This window comes from Schistocerca cancellata, chromosome 9 (assembly GCF_023864275.1).
Source record: "Schistocerca cancellata isolate TAMUIC-IGC-003103 chromosome 9, iqSchCanc2.1, whole genome shotgun sequence".
Taxonomy (NCBI): Eukaryota; Metazoa; Arthropoda; class Insecta; order Orthoptera; family Acrididae; genus Schistocerca; species Schistocerca cancellata.
Genome location: NC_064634.1, coordinates 303,564,273 through 303,585,461, shown reverse-complemented (window position 1 = coordinate 303,585,461; position 21,189 = coordinate 303,564,273). Strand labels below are relative to the sequence as shown.

Here is a 21,189-nt window from a genome sequence, read left to right as displayed (position 1 = left end):
GGTATGTTTCCAGAATGAGATTTTCACTCTGCAGCAGAGTGTGTGCTGATATGAAACTTCCTGGAAGATTAAAATTGTGTACCAGACCAAGACTCGAACTCGGGACCTTTGTCTTTCCCGGGCAAGTGCTCTACCAACTGAGCTACTCAAGCACGACTCACGACCCGTCCTCATAGCTTCAATTCTGCCAGTACTTCGTCTCCTACCTTCCGAACTTCACAGAAGCTCTTCTGAGAACCTTGCAGAACTAGCACTCCTGGAAGAAAGGATATTGCGGAGACATGGCTTAGCCACAGCCTAGGGGATCATTCCAAAATGAGATTTTCACTCTGCAGAGGATTGTGCGCTGATATGAAACTTCCAGACAGATTAAAACTGTGTGCTGGACTGAGACTCGAACTCGAGACCTTTGTCTTTCGCGGGCGAGTGCTCTACCAACTGAGCTACCTACGCACGACTCACAACTCGTCCTCACAACTTCAATTCTGCCAGTGCCTCGTCTCCTACCTTCCAAACTTCACAGAAGCTCATCTGCGAACCTTGCTGAACTAACACTCCTGGAAGAAAGGATATTGCAGAGACATGGCTTATCCACAGCCTGGGGTATGTTTCCAGAATGAGATTTTCACTCTGCAGCAGAGTGTGTGCTGATATGAAACTTCCTGGAAGATTAAAATTGTGTACCAGACCAAGACTCGAACTCGGGACCTTTGTCTTTCCCGGGTAAGTGCTCTACCAACTGAGCTACTCAAGCACGACTCACGACCCGTCCTCATAGCTTCAATTCTGCCAGTACTTCGTCTCCTACCTTCCGAACTTCACAGAAGCTCTTCTGAGAACCTTGCAGAACTAGCACTCCTGGAAGAAAGGATATTGCGGAGACATGGCTTAGCCACAGCCTAGGGGATCATTCCAAAATGAGATTTTCACTCTGCAGAGGATTGTGCGCTGATATGAAACTTCCAGACAGATTAAAACTGTGTGCTGGACTGAGACTCGAACTCGAGACCTTTGTCTTTCGCGGGCGAGTGCTCTACCAACTGAGCTACCTACGCACGACTCACAACTCGTCCTCACAACTTCAATTCTGCCAGTGCCTCGTCTCCTACCTTCCAAACTTCACAGAAGCTCATCTGCGAACCTTGCTGAACTAACACTCCTGGAAGAAAGGATATTGCAGAGACATGGCTTATCCACAGCCTGGGGTATGTTTCCAGAATGAGATTTTCACTCTGCAGCAGAGTGTGTGCTGATATGAAACTTCCTGGAAGATTAAAACTGTGTGCCTGGGACAACTCTTTAAGGTACAGTACAACACACTTACCCTCCCAGCGCGAGAGGGGGGCATTGGTTTAGTGAACGTGCACGAGAAGGCGCGTGCCATGTATATTAATACTATGCTCAAACGGTGGCGCAACAGGAATCACTCGCTTACGGGGACGATCATCGAAGAACTCGTACCAACATCGCATCTTCCTCCAGTCAGTGTCGGCCATATATCGCCCCCTTTAACGTATGTGCGCACGTTCATCGTGGAACACAGTTACGTTCGAGAGCGTTTACCGACGACCCGACAGTCGACATCGAAGGACGTGTACCATCTGCTTCTTCGACAGATCGCCCGGAATAGGGTGGAACGCAAACATCCAGCTGTTAATTGGCACGTGGTGTGGCGCACGGTCCACCACCCCCACCTACCTACATCAGTCAGATCAACATGGTACATTGTCGTCAACCGAAAATACCCTACAAATGATAAAAAGTACGCAATACATTTGGCGGATTCGCCCTTGTGTCACCAATGCGGCGTGCTGGATACGGACGACCATCGGCGGTCTGCGGCGAGGCATTGGCTGTCTGGACTCTCGCAAGAAAGATCATAGCGTTCATGCGGCGCACTATCTATACAGCAGTCTGTTCTGACATAGTCTTTTTTCCAGAGGAAACGTATTTTCCGCGTCATAAGACGAACGCAGTGGCGTGGATCACAGGTATGACGGTCCATTACATCTATAGAGACACACGTACGAACTTACTGAACGTCCTGGATTACTGGCACTACTTGCAAGATGGACACACAAAACTATTACGGCTACAAAAGTACAAGGATTGGTATGCCAATTTCCTAGTAACGGTTTTTGCGGACCCGCCATATACTTGGGGTGTGCCGGGTGCGCAAAGATGAGCGGTGAAACCGACCAAGTAATGTGATCGACTAAGAACACTATGCGAGTATGCGACCTACGAAAAACACAGGCTTGAATAGTTAGCAAATGGATGTACTTCAAATTTTGTTTTCATATCCATAAATACTTTTCTTTAGGGTGCCGGAGGTGGCCCCACTTTGATTTTGTTGTTATTTCATGCTGCATGGTAGGACGGCAGCAAGGTTCCTTCCCGGACAGTTATCATGTGTCAGGACGTACTATGTTTATTTTGTGAATAATAAAGTTTTCTGTTTCTCCTACCTTCCTTCATATAAAATAAAAAAATAAATACATAAAAACTCCTCACTCAAAAAAAAGGTGGATTGAGCGTCTGCAATAAATAAATAAATAAATAAATGGTAGAGCACTTGCCTGGGGAAGACAAAGGTCCTAAGTTCGAGTCTCGGTCTGGTACACAGTTTTAATCTTCCGGGAAGTTTTATATGCTTTCTGTTCACATCACCTCAACATTTACAGTAACACCACCACCTCCGTACTACACATAATAGCAGTCGCCAAACCGAAACCATTCCATCGGATTGCCACATGTTAGAGCGTGATTCACCACTCCAAATCACTTGTTTTCGGTATTCCATTGTCCACTGGCGTCGCTCTTTGCACCATCTCAAGCGCCGCTTACCACTGACTACATAAATGTGTTGCTAATGAGGAGATAGAGGAGGAGGAGATAGGTGTTTAATGTCCCATCTACGACGAGGTCATTAGATACGGAGAACAAGTTGGAGAAGGAAGAAAGTCGTGCCTTTCGGGCATTTACCTTAAGCGATTTAGGGTAATCACGGACGGTTAGACGTGGGTTTGAACTGTCGTCCTCCCGAATGCGAGTCCACTGAGCTAACAACTGCGCTACCCCGTTCGGTGGTCATGAGGAGCTGCTCGACCATTGCACCCCATCCTTTTTAACTCCCTACGCTCAGTCACAGTGCTAACTGGACTACTGGTAGCGCTTAGGAACTCATGAGTGATTCCTTCCACTGACTTCATGCAATTTCTCACAGCCACCATTCACAATGGTCGACGATCCCTTGTTGTTAGTACACGAGGTTCGCCTAGTATTCGTTTACTCATGGTTGCTCCTTTGCGTATTCATTTCAGAATCACATCACCAACAGTCGACTTCCGCAGCTTTAGGGGAGTTGAAATGCCCCTGATGGGTTTGTCACTCGCCTGACATCCGATGCCCATTCCACATTCGAAGTTACTCAGCTCACTGGAGCGGCACATTATTTTGTTGCTGCTCCTCTATTGGCAACACAATACTCTCCGCCTCCTATTGTAATGGTGGGTGTACCTTTCATAACATCTTGTGGTCAATTTCGCATTACAAAGGGTTGTTCGAATAGTTTTGATCAGATAACGTAGAGGAACTGCCCACTCTTCTAGAAACGGTATACGGTGGGCCGCTTAAAAATACGTCACATGGTGGAAAAAGGCGCTGAAGGATAGACCTATCTAACCGACGTCAGTCTGTTGTAGAAATTATGGAACACGCAGTACATTGCGCTCATGTACGATGAATTTTCTGGAAACCGAACAACTCATACGAAGTAATCGATATGCACCGTCTTTGAGAAACCCTGCCTGCTCTTTTCTTTCTTGAGATCCAGAGGATACCGTGTTTCTTGATTTTCGGAAGGCCGTCGATATGGTTCCGCTCCATATCCTCATAAACTAAATACGCGCATACGGAATACTTGAACAGATACGCGATTGGACTGAAGGCTTCATTGCAAACAGAACAAATAAAACACTGTACGTCGTTCCTTCGCCAAAATCGAAGGCAACAACCACTGTGTCTCAAGGAGGTGAGCTAGGACCGCTGCTGTTCACGTTGTAAAGGGTGTTAAAGAAGCAGTTCATATTTTAAGAGGCGGCGTATGGACCAAAACGAGAAAAAAATGTCCAGTAAGTATGGATTCTAAAATGCATACCATGAGAGATATGGACACTTGTTCATCTTCGCTACTGCGAAACATATTGCTATTACAAACGACTTACAGAATGTAGTAAACAAATGAGTAAACAAATGAGAACACGATTCTGTTACTGTAAGGTACACAGAGGTGACAAGACATGGGACAGTGATATGCTCATATACAGAGGGCAGTAGTATTACGTACACAAGGTATAAAAGGGCAGAGCATTGGCAGAGCTACCATTTGTACTCAGGTGATCCATGTAGAAAGGTTTCCGACGTGATTATGGCCACACGACGGGAATTAACAGACTTTCAAAGCAATGGATCTGGGACATTCCATTTCGGAAATCGTTATGGAATGCAATATTCCGAGATCCACAGTGTTAAGAGTGTGTCGAGAATACCTAATTTCAGGCATTACCTCTCACCACGGACAATGCAGTGGCCGCCGTCCTTCATTTAACGACCGAGAGCAGCAGCGTCTGCATAGAGCTGACAGTGCCAACACACAAGCAACACTGCGTGAAACAACCGCAGAAAACAATAAGGGACGTACGACGAACGCATCCCTTAGGACAGTGCGGCAAAATTTGATGTCAATGGGCTACGGTAGCAGACGACGGACGAGAGTGTCTTTGCTAACAGTAGCGCCTCTCCACGGCGCGTGACCATCTCGGTTCGACCCCAGGCGACTCGAAAACAATGACCTGGTCAGATGAGTCCTGATTTCACTTGGTAAGAGCTGATGGTAGGATTAGAATGTGGTGCAGATCCCACGAAGCCCTGGATCCAAGCTGTCTACAAGGCACTGTGCCAGCTGGTGCTGGCTCCATAATGGTGTGGGCTGTGTTTACGTGGAATGGACTGGATCCTCTGGTCCCATTTAAGGCTGTAGAGGTAACACAGCTAAATATTTCTGCAGGGGACTTCCAACGACTTGATGAGTCCATGCCACGACGAGTTGCTGAGATACGCCGGGCAAAAGGAGGTTTGACACAATATTAGGAGGTATCCCATGACTTTTGTCACTTCAGTGTGATGTGCTCGCTATTGCATATGACCTGCACTTGTGAGCCATCGCTAAAAGAGATGCTCAATGTAGAGTCAATTCATAGTAAGGCATGCTTCGTCTTAGTGAATCACGCGTTCTCTGAAAAATTCCACGTTGGTCATGGATGTGCTGGCAGGCATTGCTGATGCGTTTTTGTGGTGTTTGGACATCATTAATGAGACTTGTGCACAACAAAGTTTTCAAGTGGCCCTACAACCGAAAATCCAAGGAACTAGATCGGGAGAACTAGCTGGGCAACGTACTGCACTTCTCCGACCAATCCATTGCTCATGAGATAACTGAGTGAGGCGTTCTAGGACAGGGAAAAAACGGGTGGTGCATGAGCCTCATACCCAGCTGTCGTTGGAATGGTATCTCCTCTAGCAGGAGAGGGAAGTCGTTTGATTGGAAATGAAGAAACCTTGCACCAGTTAACCTGTTTGGTAGCACGTAAGGCTCTGTTAGTCCGTCGCTAATGAAATGTAAAATGTGCGAGAGTCCCTTCCCAGGGAGATCGGCCGCCTGGTGCAAATCTTTTTATGTGGCGCCTCTTCAATAACTTGCTCACCGATAACGATGAAATGAGGACGGGGACAATACACACACCCAGTCAGAGAACGAAGAAAAATCACCAATTCTGTCGAGATTCTAAGCCGGGGCCCTGTGGTACAGAGCGAGCAACGCTAATCATAAGATCATGACCTGTTGACATCCTGGCCATATATTAATTGGGCATGTACAAGTGCTGATAGCTCTTAAAAAAATGGTTCAAATTGCTCTGAGCACTATGGGACTCAACTGCTGTGGTCATCAGTCCCCTAGAACTTAGAACTACTTAAACCTAACTAACCTAAGGACATCACACACACCCATGCCCGAGGCAGGATTCAAACCTGCGACCGTAGCAGAAGCGCGGCTCCGGACTGGAGCGCCTAGAACCGCACGACCACTGCGGCCGGCGATAGCTCTTAAAGCAAACATTTAAGAGCCCATGTTTACTGGATATCTTTCTCATGTTTTGGTCCGTACTATCACCTCTCAAAATATGGAATACCTGTACTTTTTTTAACATCCTGTACATATAGACATGACTTGGCAGAAAACCTACCTGGCCCTATGAGGCTGTTTACAGATGACACTAGAAGATGACACATCGCTAGGAAATGATTACGAAGTTCTGAGAGACTTGAAGGTGATCAGCACGTGACACGAAGTTAGGCAGTAGACTTTAAAAACAAATAAAGATAATACAATGCGTGTAAACAGATGAAAAGATCCGATGTTGTTAGACTACGTGATAGTCGATCAGTTTTTGGAATTCGTCACAACCTCTAAGTATCTTGGAGCAGGAGCGGATCCAAGGTGGGGACGAGAAGGCTTCATGAGTGCCGTGACCCTTCCCAGAAGAACATTTTAGTAGAAGCGTTTTTCAGTTTATGCTTCTCAGCTCTTGCTCTTCTCGAATATATATTTCTTTCCTTTGACCAATGCGAGACCAAAGCCCTCGGTTCTCGGATTTGCACGTATTTGCTTACATTTTGTGCCTGCTGTCCCTAACAGACAGGAACGCTGCATTGAAAGACGCATGAAAAACAGGCAGTATATTATATTTGCAGCGACAGATACACAGAAATACGCCAAGAAATATTCAGTCAACTTTCAAAAATGATAATGAAAATGTAAGAGGCTAAAATACACTCCTGGAAATGGAAAAAAGAACACATTGACACCGATGTGTCAGACCCACCATACTTGCTCCGGACACTGCGAGAGGGCTGTACAAGCAATGATCACACGCACGGCACAGCGGACACACCAGGAACCGCGGTGTTGGCCGTCGAATGGCGCTAGCTGCGCAGTATTTGTGCACCGCCGCCGTCAGTGTCAGCCAGTTTGCCGAGGCATACGGAGCTCCATCGCAGTCTTTAACACTGGTAGCATGCCGCGACAGCGTGGACGTGAACCGTATGTGCAGTTGACGGACTTTGAGCGAGGGCTTATAGTGGGCATGCGGGAGGCCGGGTGGACGTACCGCCGAATTGCTCAACACGTGGGGCGTGAGGTCTCCACAGTACATCGATGTTGTCGCCAGTGGTCGGCGGAAGGTGCACGTGCCCGTCGACCTGGGACCGGACCACAGCGACGCACGGATGCACGCCAAGACCGTAGGATCCTACGCAGTGCCGTAGGGGACCGCACCGTCACTTCCCAGCAAATTAGGGACACTGTTGCTCCTGGGGTATCGGCGAGGACCATTCGCAACCGTCTCCATGAAGCTGGGCTACGGTCCCGCACTCCGTTAGGCCGTCTTCCGCTCATGCCCCAACATCGTGCAGCCCGCCTCCAGTGGTGTCGCGACAGGCGTGAATGGAGGGACGAATGGAGACGTGTCGTCTTCAGCGATGAGAGTCGCTTCTGCCTTGGTGCCAATGATGGTCGTATGCGTGTTTGGCGCCGTGCAGGTGAGGGCCACAATCAGGACTGCATACGACCGAGGCACACAGGGCCAACACCTGGCATCATGGTGTGGGGAGCGATCTCCTACACTGGCCGTACACCACTGGTGATCGTCGAGGGGACACTGAATAGTGCACGGTACATCCAAACCGTCATCGAACCCATCGTTCTACCATTCCTAGACCGGCAAGGGAACTTGCTGTTCCAACAGGACAATGCACGTCCGCATGTATCCCGTGCCACCCAACGTGCTCTAGAAGGTGTAAGTCAACTACCCTGGCCAGCAAGATCTCCGGATCTGTCCCCCATTGAGCATGTTTGGGACTGGATGAAGCGTCGTCTCACGCGGTCTGCACGTCCAGCATGAATGCTGGTCCAACTGAGGCGCCAGGTGGAAATGGCATGGCAAGCCGTTCCACAGGACTACATCCAGCATCTCTACGATCGTCTCCATGGGAGAATAGCAGCCTGCATTGCTGCGAAAGGTGGATATACACTGTACTAGTGCCGACATTGTGCATGCTCTGTTGCCTGTTTCTATGTGCCTGTGGTTCTGTCAGTGTGATCATGTGATGTATCTGACCCCAGGAATATGTCAATAAAGTTTCCCCTTCCTGGGACAATGAATTCATGGTGTTCTTATTTCAATTTCCAGGAGTGTATTTCGAAAACAATTTTGATGAAAATAATGAGGTTGTTTAAGCACTAGTGGTAAGGGAAAAAAAGAATAAATGCCACTGGGAAACAGCCGTTGGGTCACGGTGTGTCCAGACGTGGTAGGTTGTCGGTATTCGTTGTCTCGAGGTAACGTAATCGACTGGCGTACCGGAGGTTGCGTCTTCGATGTTTGCGTGGCTGTGGAATTTCACATGTGCTTTTGCTGAGTGCATGGATAAAAATGATAGTAGCAACAAACTTCAAATCTGAATTCGATATAATGTTTGTAAGTGAAAACAAATTCTGATGGAAAGATATAAATGATATACTCAGCAACAGAACACGCTAAATTCCTCAGCCACGCAGTACTCGTTCTGACTGAAACAAGGCGCAACATGTGATGCGGCCGGCCTCTAGGACCGAGCGGTTCTAGGCGCTTCAGTCCGGAACCGTGTTGCTGCTACGGTCGCAGGTTTGAATCCTGCCTCGGGCATGGATGTGTGTGATGTCCTTAGGTTAGTTAGGTTTAAGTAGTTCTAAGTCTAGGGGACTGATGACCTCAGATGTTAAGTCCCATAGTGTTTAGAGCCATGTGATGAGTGTTTTCGCAATTACAAGCAGATTCAAATGAATGTATGGATATATATTCTGCATGTCCTTGAAAGGCTTGGAACAATAGTTAGTGACATGAACGAAAATGCCATGAGGATAAAACTGCCCTGAAACACATAAGGGGCAAGAGGTGGCAGAAGGAAGTGGGTTTCATGTTTCGAAAACGGCCGATGTTTGTGTCAAATCTCCAATTTTCAGGGTCGCCACGCCAAGTGATTACATACCTGATCAAGTTTATCAGAAAGTTTAGTTGGATAGTACATTCTGCAAATATTTAGAAACGAGTAGAATTCATTGAAATGTCCTATAGGAAACTGAAATGCAAAATATTTTTCTGTTCCATTAAGTTCGGAAAAATCATTCATCTTCCTAATCACATGCAAAAATAAGCAAATTTAATCTTTATTAACTATAAGCAAGTTCCATACAAAACCCTTCGACATTATCTTTAACTCTTCCAGGAATAACCCAGGTAGTATCTCCAACGATTACAAAATGGCTCTGAGCGCTATGGGACTTAACATCGAAGGTCATCAGTCCCCTAGAACTTAGAACTACTTAAACCTAACTAACCTAAGGACATCACAAACATCCATGCCCGAGGCAGAATTCGAACCTGCGACCGTAGCGGTAGCGCGGTTCCAGACTGAAGCGCCTAGAACCGCTCGACCACACTGGCCGGCCCAACGATTACAGAAAAATAACTAAAGTCATATTGGAATCTCAGTGATATTTTTAAACAGTTTAACAAAAACGGCCAGTCTAATTGCAACTAATATTTACTTATTCTGGTAACCGCTTTCAGTCAACACGCCATCTTCAGGCCAGTAATTCCTTGGTGACGTGTGAAGCCAGTCAACTTACCTGCTGTATGTACCAAAAGGTACCAGTCAACAACTGCAGTTGGCTCCACACATCACGAAGAAGTTACCGATCTGAAGGTGGTCATGTTTGACTGAAACCGGTTACCACAATAAATACACTGACGGGGAAAAAATTCGTGCACCTGGAAAGACAACGCCGATTTCGATCCGATAATGGCATATGCCACCTGGGGGATAGTAGATGTACTTATATTGGTTTCAACGTTACCCTTTAACAGACAGCGCAGTGGCATACCTACCAGACGCCGTCTGTGTCTATCCTTTAATAGGAAATGTTCACATCTAGAAGACTGAAGGGTGGTAACATTAAGAGTGCAACGGAAACTCCACTGTTAAATGCAGAGAAGAGAGCGCGTAGGTGGAAGAAGTACACTGAAGACCTCTGTGAGGGGGAAGATTTGTCTGATGTGATACAAGAAGCAGCAGGAGTCGATATAGAAGAGATAAGGGATCCTCTACTAGAACCAGAATTTAAGGGAGCTTTGGAGGTAGAAGGGATAGATAACATTCCATCAGAATTTCTAAAATCGCTGGGGTAAGTGGCAACAAAACAACTATTCACGGTGGTGTGTAGACTGTATGAGTCTGGCGACATACCATCTGACTTTCGGCAAAATGTCATCCACACAATTCCGAAGACGACAAGAGCTGACAAGTTCGAGAATTATCGCACAATCAGCTTAACAGCTCATACACCCAAGTTGTTGACAAGAATAATATACAGAAGAATGGAAAAGACAATTGAGTATGTGTTAGATGACGATCAGTTAGGCTTTAGGAAAGGTAAGGGCACGAGAGAGGCAAATCTGACATTGCGATTGGTAATGAAAGCAACACAAAAGAAAATCAAGACACGTTCATAGGATTTGTCGACCTCTGAAAATTCTGAAAAAAAGTAGGGGTAAGCAATAAGGAAAGACGGGTCATATACAATATTTGCAACAGCCAAGAGGGAATAATAAGAGTGGACGACCAAGAACGAAGTGCTCGTATTAAAAAGGATGTAAGACAAGGATGCAGCCTGTTCAATCTGTATATCGAGGAAGCAATGATGGAAATAAAAGAAAGGTTCAGGAGTGGAATTAAAATTCAAGGTGAAAGGATATCAATGATACGATTCGCTGATGACATTGCTATCCTGAGTGAAAGTGAGGATGAATTGCATGATCTTCTGAACGGAATGAACAGTCTAACGAGTACATAGTATGGATTGAGAGTAAATCGAAGAAAGACGAAAGTAATGAGAAGTAGCAGAAATGAGAAAAGCAAGAAACATAACATCAGGACTGATGGTCACAAAGGCAGAAAAATAACCAATGACGGACAGAGCAAGGAGGATATCAAAAGCAGACTAGCACTGGCAGAAAGGGCATTCCCGGAAAAGAGAATTCTACTAGTATCAAACATAGGCGTAAATTTGAGGAAGAAATTTCTGAGAAGTACGTTTGGAGTACAGTATTGTACGGTACTGAAATATGGACCGCGAGAAAACCTGAACAGAAGAGAATCGAAACATTTGAGATGCGGTACAACAGACGATTAGGTGGGTTCATAAGGTAAGGAATGAGGAGGTTCTGCGCAGAATCGGAGAGGAAAGGAATGTGTGGAAAACAATGAATAGGAGAAGGGACAGGATGGTGCAACATCTGCTAAGACATCAGGGAATGAGTTCCATGGTACTAGCGGGAGCTGTAGATGGCAAAAACTGTAGAGGACGGCCCGTTGTTCTGCCATTCTCGCAGGGGAAGGTGACGTGCTGTTCCACCAGGATGATGCCCACACTCTTCCCGTGGAAACTCAATGTGCTCTGCAAGACGCGCAGCGACTTCCCTGGCCAGCACGATCTCTGTACCCGTCTCTAATCGAGCACGTGTGGTGTATGATGAGACAAGAAGTTACTCGTATGACTCGTTAATCGATAACTCTTACAGAACTACATGAATTGGTCCAGCAGGAGTGGCATAAAGCAGTCCAGGACAATATTCACCATTTGTACGATTAACTGGGTGCTACAGTCAGCGCCTGCATTGCTGCCTGTGAAGGCTACATACTAATATGGCTGTTTCAGCGCGGGTCGATATCTGGTACCTCAGAACCGCTTGTGTTATTAATCATGTAATCATTTCATGTACTCCATATGCACTGTTGCAACAACAAATCTTGAGTGCATTTGAAATCTGTAAAAGGGTGTACTAATTTTGTTCCGGCAATGTAAGTGTTGGTTGGAATCTAGACTGACTGTTTTTGTTGTAGAAAATTAAGAGAAGTTTACTAACAGAGTGCTTCACAGTTTTGATGTTGAAGCTAGTGTAATCGTAGTGCAAACATATAATGTTGAATGTGAGAGACACATTTGCCATAAAGCCCTCCGTCTTCAGGCCACAAGTGGCCCATCAGGACCATCCGACCTATGGAGATGGGGCCCCTCCACGCCCGCACCAACGTGGTGACCAAACCAAAAGTTCTACTGTCACCTCCGTAAACATGTTAGTTATCTTACAAGTGGATCACAGTATGCTGGGCTGTGATGTTATCCGTGCGTCTGGGTAAGACTACGCATTAACACGGTCCATCAGGTGATAGATAGTGGACGAAACGCGAGTGACGGTAGCGATTTGAAGAGCAGAGGGAAAAAAGTGCCATGGCTCGTGCCGTGGGAAAAAAACCTCTGCGACAGTGGGGTGGGTAGTAAGAGCAGTAGTGGCTTACTAGCTGCGATAGTTCATGCAAGGTTGGATTTGTTAGTATAGGTATCATGAATCATTACCGTGACAAGCGATGGCGATGTATCCCAGTTGCTGCAGCTGCTACATTCCTGCAACAATCAAGATCGTTATACAGTAGTGGGAGATCGGCCATAGATCATCTCACTGTGTGGGGGATGTGTGGAGCTTGTCTGCATGCAGTGTACGGTACGGCTTCCATGTGTGGTGCCAGTTATTCGGCAGTGTATTCCAGCTGCATATCCAGTAATGGCGTCTGATTGACAGGGGCTCGCTTGTGCCGTTATGTTTGCGTATGCTTGGGCATAGATGTTATGTCCTTACAAGTATGTCTTTTGGTCTTTTATGTTTCCATCTATGGTTGTGGTCGTAATTCCCCAGATTCAGAATAAACGGGTTCTGCGAATGTCTGAAGTTCCTGTATAGTCTTGTGGTGAGTTTGTAGATTACCTCCGTGAGAGTCTCAAGTCGGTATTCCCGGTGAAGGTCCGCGATTGCTTATGATTTTGAGTACTTTGTTTTGTATGAGCTGCAGACGGCGCAGGCGTGTAGGCGCAGCGTATCCCCAGACAGGAGCTGCGTACGTCATCAGGAGTCGGATAAATGTCATGAACATGGACCTCGGCACCCTTCTGTTCAGTGTGCTACGCCTGTTGAGCATAGCATAGAGCTGTTTGAGCCTCGCGCTAGCTCGGTTGGTCGTGTGTTGTATGCGGTCCCCCCAGAGTAATTTCCGGTCCAGCCAGACACAGAGGTATTTGACTTTCTCGCGGAAACGTATTGGGCGTGCATGTAGAGTCCGTGTCATCCTCAGGTGAGGATGCGGACAGGAGGGGCGTGTGGTCAGCACACCGCTCTCCCGGTCGTTAAGATGGTTTTCTTTGACCGGAGCCGCTACTATTCGGTCGAGTAGCTCCTCAATTGGCATCACGAGGCTGAGTGCACCCGAAAAGTGGCAACAGCGCATGGCGGCCTTGATGGTCACCCATCCAAGTGCCGGCCACGCCCGACAGCGCTTAACTTCGGTGATCTCACTGGAACCGGTGTATCCACTGCGGCAAGGCCGTTGCCATTTGCCATAAGAGTAGTTTAAATTATAAAACATGTTAGGAATGAAAGTATTCATTTCTGTTTTGGAGAAGAGAGTTCTCGTTTTTATGCGTCTCTAATGTGGATTAATTACGTTCTTACCTGTCACCAACAGATGGCGGCCCAGGAGAAGGGGCGCGGGCAGGCGCGGAGGTGGCGCTGGGGGCGGCGGAGGCGGCAGCGCGGTCGTCCAGCGGGCAGAGGCGCACCCACGCGCCCTCGGAGGCGGGCGGCCGCCGCCAGTCGCGCCCGTTGCCCCACATGGCGGTGGGGGCGGACGCGGCTGCGGAGGCGGCGCGGTCCGCCGCACGACCGCTGTAGCAGCGCCCGCCACTGCGGAGCCCCTGCGGAGTAAGTGCCAAGCAGGCCGCTGGATGAAGGCTCCTAACAGCACTTGGGATTTACGACTTATCACGCTGCCAAAGACGTTATCAGGCCAGAGAAACAGATGTTCTTCCGCCAAGTAAATACTCTGTTTTCCGCACAGAGCCAACGGAGTGCTAGTTTACGACCTGCAGGCGCGTACTGAAAGTCGAGATTACTAAACATTCTGGTATTTCCGAAGGGCTAACTACACTGGCGCGCAAAACTTTAAGGAAGAAAGTAACACTCGCATGATATGTCACTGCCAAGTAACAGCACGATAAAACTTGGACTGTACATACGAGGTGTGTGAGAAAAGTATGAGACTGACAACTCCACGAGCGATCTGGTAACGCTGTGTTATTCTGCTTGTGTAGAGCGCTGTGTTCATCCCTTCCAGATGCTCAGTCTGAGTTTCAGCTCTGTACAGCCATCATGTGATTTTCAAGAGCGCCATCAATGTAGTTGTATTTTTGTTGTGTGTTACGAAAATGGAACGGCGGAATTTAGAGGAACGTTGTGCCGTGAAGTTTTGTGTTAAACTTGGAAAATCCGTGAGTGTGACCTTTGAAAGGTTTTAACAGGTCTATGGGGCACATTTCCTATGAAGATCAAGTTTTTCGCTGGCAGAAATCATTTTTGGAAGGCCAAAAACACGTTGAAGACGAACGTCGCTCAGGCAGACGTTCAACTTCAAACACCGACGGAAACGCTGAGAACATGTGTGCTCTTGTGAGATGAGACTGACGTTTAACACTGAGAGTGATGGTTGACCTGTTAAACACTTTTAATGTACATCAAATTTTGACCGAAATTTTGCACATGTGAAAGGTTTGTGCCAAAGTGGTGTCCGAAAAACCTCACAGCTGGGTGGAAGGACAATCGAAGAAAACGAAAAAGAAAAATCTTCTTGAGAGGACTGCCAATGACCATAAATGCTTCAGTCGTGTGATAACGGGTGGTGAATCCTGGATTTTTGAGTACGATCCTGAGACAAAGCGGCAAAGTAAGGAGTGGCACATTGAGGCATCTCATCCACCGAAAAAAGCTCGAATGATCAAATCAGAGATCAAAACAATCCTGATTTGTTTTTTTGATTGTATGGATATCGTGCATTAAGAATTTGTTTCTCCAGGAGAAACTGCCAACCAAGTGTTTTACAAAGATGTCTTTGAAAGGCTCAAAAGAAAAAGAAAAAAAAGGATGAATCGAGTGAGACTGGACATTGCAGAGAAGTGGATGCTTCATCATGACAACGCCCCATGTCACATGGCCACGTCAGTCATGGAATTTTTGACCTCAAAAGGCATTCCTGTCGTTCCACAGACCCGCTATTCACCTAATTTGCGCCCTTTGACTTGTTTCTTTTCTCGAAATTGAAAAATTTCTTAAAAGGACGTCATTTTGGGGCTCTGGAGGACATTCAAAAGAATGTGACCGTTATATTAAAGGCACTAGCTTTCAGCACTGCTACCTAGACCAGGAGCAACGCCCCACCAGTGTGTAGGTGCCAAGCGGAACTACTCTGAAGGGGCGATGTTGTTGATGGAAAAAAAAACTTTTGTAGATAAAAATCAGTCTCATTACATTTCTCACATACCTTGTAGATATAACTGCTGCAATATAGTACAGAAGGTAACACCTAATGAGACTAACAGAAACGACACCTTTATTCAAAGAGCATAATTACACTGAATTCATCGCGATTATGATAGTCTCCTGGACATTATAAAAGGCAGGACATGGTTATTAATAAGGTGTGTGATCACGAAGCACAGGAATGCATGCTCTGTAACGTGCTCACTCAAGGTTGGAAACGAATTTTTGCGGTAGGGTGTTCCAGATATCAGCACGGCTGACAATTGCTGGATGGTCGTTGCTGTACGTGGGAGCGCCGAAACACATTTCCCTAGCGCATCCCTCACGTGATTGATGGGATTTAAGTCGGGGGAACGAGCAGGCCAGTCCATCTGCACTGTTTGCACTCTAATCTGCGAAAATGAAGTCAGGACCTAATGCACCCATGAAAAGATGTACATGGGGAAGGGGTACGGTGTCACAATAATGTTGACCATTGTGTGTACCGTGTTAAAGATTCTGAAGTCAGTACATCCATGCGACATTATGCCTCCACACACCATAACAGCTGGATCACCAAAATGATCGTTTTCGACAATCTTCCTGGGTGCATTGCGTGTTCCCACCTCTCTTATTATGAAAGTGCGTCCAGAATCTCTACTCAAACTGAGCTGCTCTCATCCGAGAAGTGCTGGAACCCACTCACTGTACAAGTCTCTATGCTCTAGGCACTATCGCAAACAGTGCTGCCAGTGTGCAGCTGTCAATGGAACATAATGTACTGCTCATCACACAAAGAGACCATCTCTGTGCAGTCACCGTACCACTGTGGAGCGTACTACTGTGTGCCTTGCAGTTCTGTTAAATGTGGTTACTAGAGATGGCCAAAACTGTTCTTTTCAGAGATCGGATCAGAACTGTTCACTCCCTGAAATGAATTAGCTCTTTTTCGTGACTCACCACTCATTTACAATAGAAAATAAATGGAAGGCACATTGCCCTTTAAACTTGGTTTATTCCAGTACTATACCTGTATTTTGATCTTATTTGATCCTATTTTGAAGTAACACAGATAATGAGTAAGAATTTTGTATTGTTTATTGAAATTTCCACGATATGACAAAGTTTTTGATTATTGATTTATTTTGCACTATGGTGGTTTTTTGGGTAATTGGAAAATGTTGTAACTTGAGATTTACATTAACAATATATTTGGCTATAATGTATTAAAATTTCATTAACCTCATACAAATACATCGCAAGCCATATATTTTTAAAGTGAACGTTTCCTTCCGAAGACGCCTAAAATCGCAAAATCCGTACCAGAATAAGGAAAAAACATATAAATTTGACTGTAAAACGAAAGTGCTGCATATAGCCTTACGCAGAATAAAACAAGGAAAATATTGGTGTATCACATTTTGCGATACATTTATCGGTTCGCTCGTAATTAAAGCGTAAATTCGAGTGTCCATAATAAAAATCCTATAGTAAGAGGAGTCATCAGGAACCTAATCTAATCAGTTTAAACAAATAAAAATAAAATAAAAACAATTGATGTATACATAACATAATAATGTAATATACATAGCGGTATTACTACGAAGAACAATATCCAGTAGAGACGAACTCCGATGCAGAGGCGCTGAGTCGAGCAGGTCGAGCCGCGAGCTGTATTACTGCATGAGCTGAGACCGCAGAGACCAGAGTGACACCTGAGTCGCTTTGCTCAACGCTCTGGCTAGAGTCGAGACGGTGGGGCGAGCGTTGAGCAGGAGAGTTCCGAGGGTGGGGAGAGCGGTGAACTCACCCGCTGCGAGACAAATCGTCCGTTCCCTTGCGAGCAGGTTGTTGCAAGTAGTTCCTATGTTATCCGCTAGGTGGCTCTCTGTCCTGTTGCTCGCGTCAACTGCCCAGAGGGCAGGACGTGCGACTGAAACGATCGCCGACAGAGTGCGATGCGAAGTTAAGCTGCGCCAGACACTGCAGGTGGCAGACGACGCACAGAGACGGCACGGCATATGTGAAACACAAAATCCAATGGGGCACTGCACAATGCAGGCAGCCAAGGTAGAAGCAGGGCAGAGGCCGGCGCTGGCTGTGTTGTGTGGTGTGCACTGTGCTCTGACCAGCAGAGGCGCTGCTGATATGCTCCGTCTCTCTCTCTCTCTCTCTGCCGTGAGAAACGTTTGGAGCTACCGTTCTTTTTTTCTGAATCACTGATTGTTCACTCCTTTGAAAGATTCAACTCTATGAATTAGTTCAAGAGCGGATCCCCCATCTCTAGTGGTTACAACTGCATCTGCTCTGTGACCTGTCTCCCTTCTTGCGTGCTGCAGAAAATAGCGGCCATCTGCTGCTGTAGTTTAGCGTGGTAGGCCACCTCCTCTCCCTCGGGTGGCTGTGTCTGTGTTCTGGAACGCTCCTCAAGCACGTGAAACAGTGCTCTGAGCAGTACTCCTGGGCTACACTTGTCACACTTCGTCTTTCTTCCAGTTTCCAGACGATTCTTCCTCGTGTGAAGTCATACAGATGTCACCGGTCCATGTTGTAATGAGGAACACCACCACAGAGCTGCTCTCTGATTGACACGTACTGTCTTTACCATTCCTTCAACTGCCTCGTATTATGGGGCCATCCCCATTTGACGCTGTAGTTACACTTACCTCATGCCATGTGACGCCTAACTTTCTGGCAACACGTTCCCACACTTTCATACATTTCCACCAAGTAGTTAATATGGCATGTTACTTTATCTATCTCGTCCGTAAGTGTTGAGAGCAGTGTGTAACTGTATGCAGTTGCGGATACTTTGTTATACATTGAGATTACACTGAAATTTTTTAACTGTACATTCATCTTGACACTTGTAAGCGCAGGTATGAGCGTGAGCCATACTGTTTTAATTTCACTTTGGAAAAATCAAGCTGCGACAATGAAACTTCGTGATGGTGTCAGTCCTCTATACAGGCCGATTCTTATTAACGTTTAAAAACCTTCGAGATGACGTAGATGACGCTGAGACATAGATTTATTATAAGACATTTGGGGGTCGCAAATGTCGGGAAATACCCCAAAAGTGGATGAGAAATGTTGAACAGATGACGTTACCAAATGCCGCATGTCGCCGCACGTGCAGCACTTGAGCCTGATCATCCCAACCGTAGTTTTTACGTCGGTGTGGCTCTGGTCCCAAGTGTGCGGCTATAGCGCCTGCAGCTCAGGTTCGAGCCTTGCGTCTGGCAGGCAGTATTCTTTTCGTTGCTTCAGACAATTTTTTCTTTTCATTGAGGTAAGATTTATTATTACTGTCGTTACTAGTAAATGACCTAAATAATGTCTGTAAACAAAAGAAGAAGAGACAAAAGGAAAGAAACACAAAATAAGAACAGCTTTTAGTTGGTTACAGTAAGGACAATAATTATGTAAGTTGAACGTTTACAACAGATCACATTTACAAAAGGTGTCAGAAACTGGCGCCGTTTGCTCGAATGTAAGTATCACCTCGCTCAATCATCCCTTCACCCCCTGGCCCAACCAACGCACGTGCGGAGAGGTACGTCACCTTGTGGCGTCAGATGTTCAACATTTCTCATCCATTTTTGCGGTATTTCCCGACATTTGCGATTCCATGTGTCTTATATTAAATTAATTACCTCAGCGCCATCTACGTCGTTTCGGGGTTTTTAAGTGGCAATAAGAATCACCCTGTACGGTCATTCCTCAATGCGACACTTTTTCACACTGGACTCGCATTCGGGAGGACGACGGTTCAATCCCGTCTCCAGCCATCCTGATTTAGGTTTTCCGTGATTTCCATAAATCGTTTCAGGCAAATGCCGGGATGGTTCCTTTGAAAGGGCACGGCCGATTTCCTTTCCAGTCCTTCCCTAACCCGAGCTTGCGCTCCGACTCTAATGACCTCGTTGTCGACGGGACGTCAAACACTAACCACCACCACCACCACACTTTTTCACAACGATGAGCGACTTGGTGGAGACTTCGGTTGTACGAGGGTAATCCCAAAAGTAAGGTATCTTATTTTTTTATAGCTACAGAACTCTGTTTGTGTGGCAGTTGGTCATACTGTTATGAAGAGTGCTTCACGCGCTGTGTAAACATGCGCACGCCGCGCGAGGCGCTCAGTCTTGGCTTGGCAGCCGTTCGGAATGGAGCTCCCGTTGGATGTTACCGTCAAGTGCGAATTGCGCGCAGTTATTCGATTTTTGAACGCAAAGGGCACTGCACCGATTGAAATCAATCGCCAATTGACGGAAGTGTATGGTGAGTCGTGCATGGATGTCAGAAATGTTCGAATGGGTGGAGAGAGTTTGCAGCTGGTCGGACCGAAATTCACGACGAAAAAAGGAGCGGGAGACCGTCAATTTCTGAGGAGACAGTGTTGAAAGTTGAGCAAAGCATGCGTGAAGATCGGCGGATGACCCTGGATGATCTGTGCACGTTGGTTCCTGAGGTTCCCCGAAGCACCGCTCACAGAATTTTAACGGAAACATTGACCTACCGGAAGGTGTTCGCAAGATGGGTGCCACGCATGCAGACTGAGGACCACATGCGGCAACGAGTTGATGCTTCCCATGCATTTCTTCACCGCCTTGCAGCCGAACAGGACAGCTTTCTGGACTGGTTAAAAGTACATTTGGCCGGAAAGCAATTCAGTTCCAACGACGAGATGAAAGAAGAGATTCATAACTTTCTGAACAGCATGGCGGCGAGCTGGTATGACATGGGCATACAAAAACTGCCACAGCGTCTACAAAAATGCATCGACAGAAATGGTGATTATGACGAAACATAGCTAAATGTTCAAGCTGTAAGCTGATGTAAAACATTGTAGAAATAAACAGGTCTATGTGCTTATAAAAAAAATAGGAGACCTTACTTTTGGGATTACCGTCGTAGAAGTCTGCATTTTGGCTATTCAGAAAACGTTTCACTTCGAAGTCAATTATTCTGGGAATGACTGCCAAACAAGGACTAGCTTCATTCGAGGAAAAAGGAAGAAGTCACCTGGTACCATGTCAGGAGAATGTGGCGAGCGAAGTCAAATGTGATAGCGGAAGGAAGTAGTGCGGTGCCACTGTTGCCTGTGCTAAATAAGCTGCGTCGTTGTCGTGGAGCAAAAACACCCTCTTCGACCGCTTCTCCCCGACGGTACGTCTTCAGTTTCCTCCGTAGCCTCGTCAGGAGATGTCGGTAGTGTGTTCCGGTGACAGTTTGACCCTTTAGAACAGAATCCGGTAGCACCACACCATCGTAGTCTCAAAGAGCAAGCTGCATGATCTTTCCTGATGATTTTGAATCTTCGCCATTTCCTGGTGTGGTGTTTCCACTGCTTGCTTTGCTGCTTTATTTTGGGATCGTTATGATACATCCAGCATCATGGTGATTAGGTGGCTGAAGAAATCATCTGGATTGGCGGGATACAGCTGCAACGTTTCTGCTTCTGCCTTGCTTTGGTGTGCTTTTTGAAAGAGTGTGGGCGGTCACGTAACCTAGTGGGTGGCGACCTTGGCCATTTTGAAAACCTTGAGCTAGGTGTCGAAAACTGAAACGTGATTCCAGCAGCAGGGCCTCCACATCTCTTACGATTACCGTGTCTTAACAGAGG

The 21,189-nt window shown here is 46.5% G+C and overlaps 1 protein-coding gene and 1 pseudogene across 1 annotated transcript in view; both read right to left on the bottom strand.

Moving 5' to 3' along the window:
* The window catches only part of LOC126101371 (uncharacterized), a 422,171-nt gene that overhangs the window by 10,163 nt on the left and 390,819 nt on the right, over window positions 1-21,189 (bottom strand). The window contains exons 10-11 of the mRNA XM_049912038.1: window positions 13,722-13,963; window positions 9,148-9,187 (exon numbers count right to left, since the gene is read on the bottom strand). Of these exons, the coding sequence (XP_049767995.1) occupies window positions 9,148-9,187; window positions 13,722-13,963 (282 nt within the window). The remainder of the gene's footprint in view (window positions 1-9,147; window positions 9,188-13,721; window positions 13,964-21,189) is intronic.
* LOC126102476 (5S ribosomal RNA) lies at window positions 13,484-13,601 on the bottom strand (annotated as a pseudogene).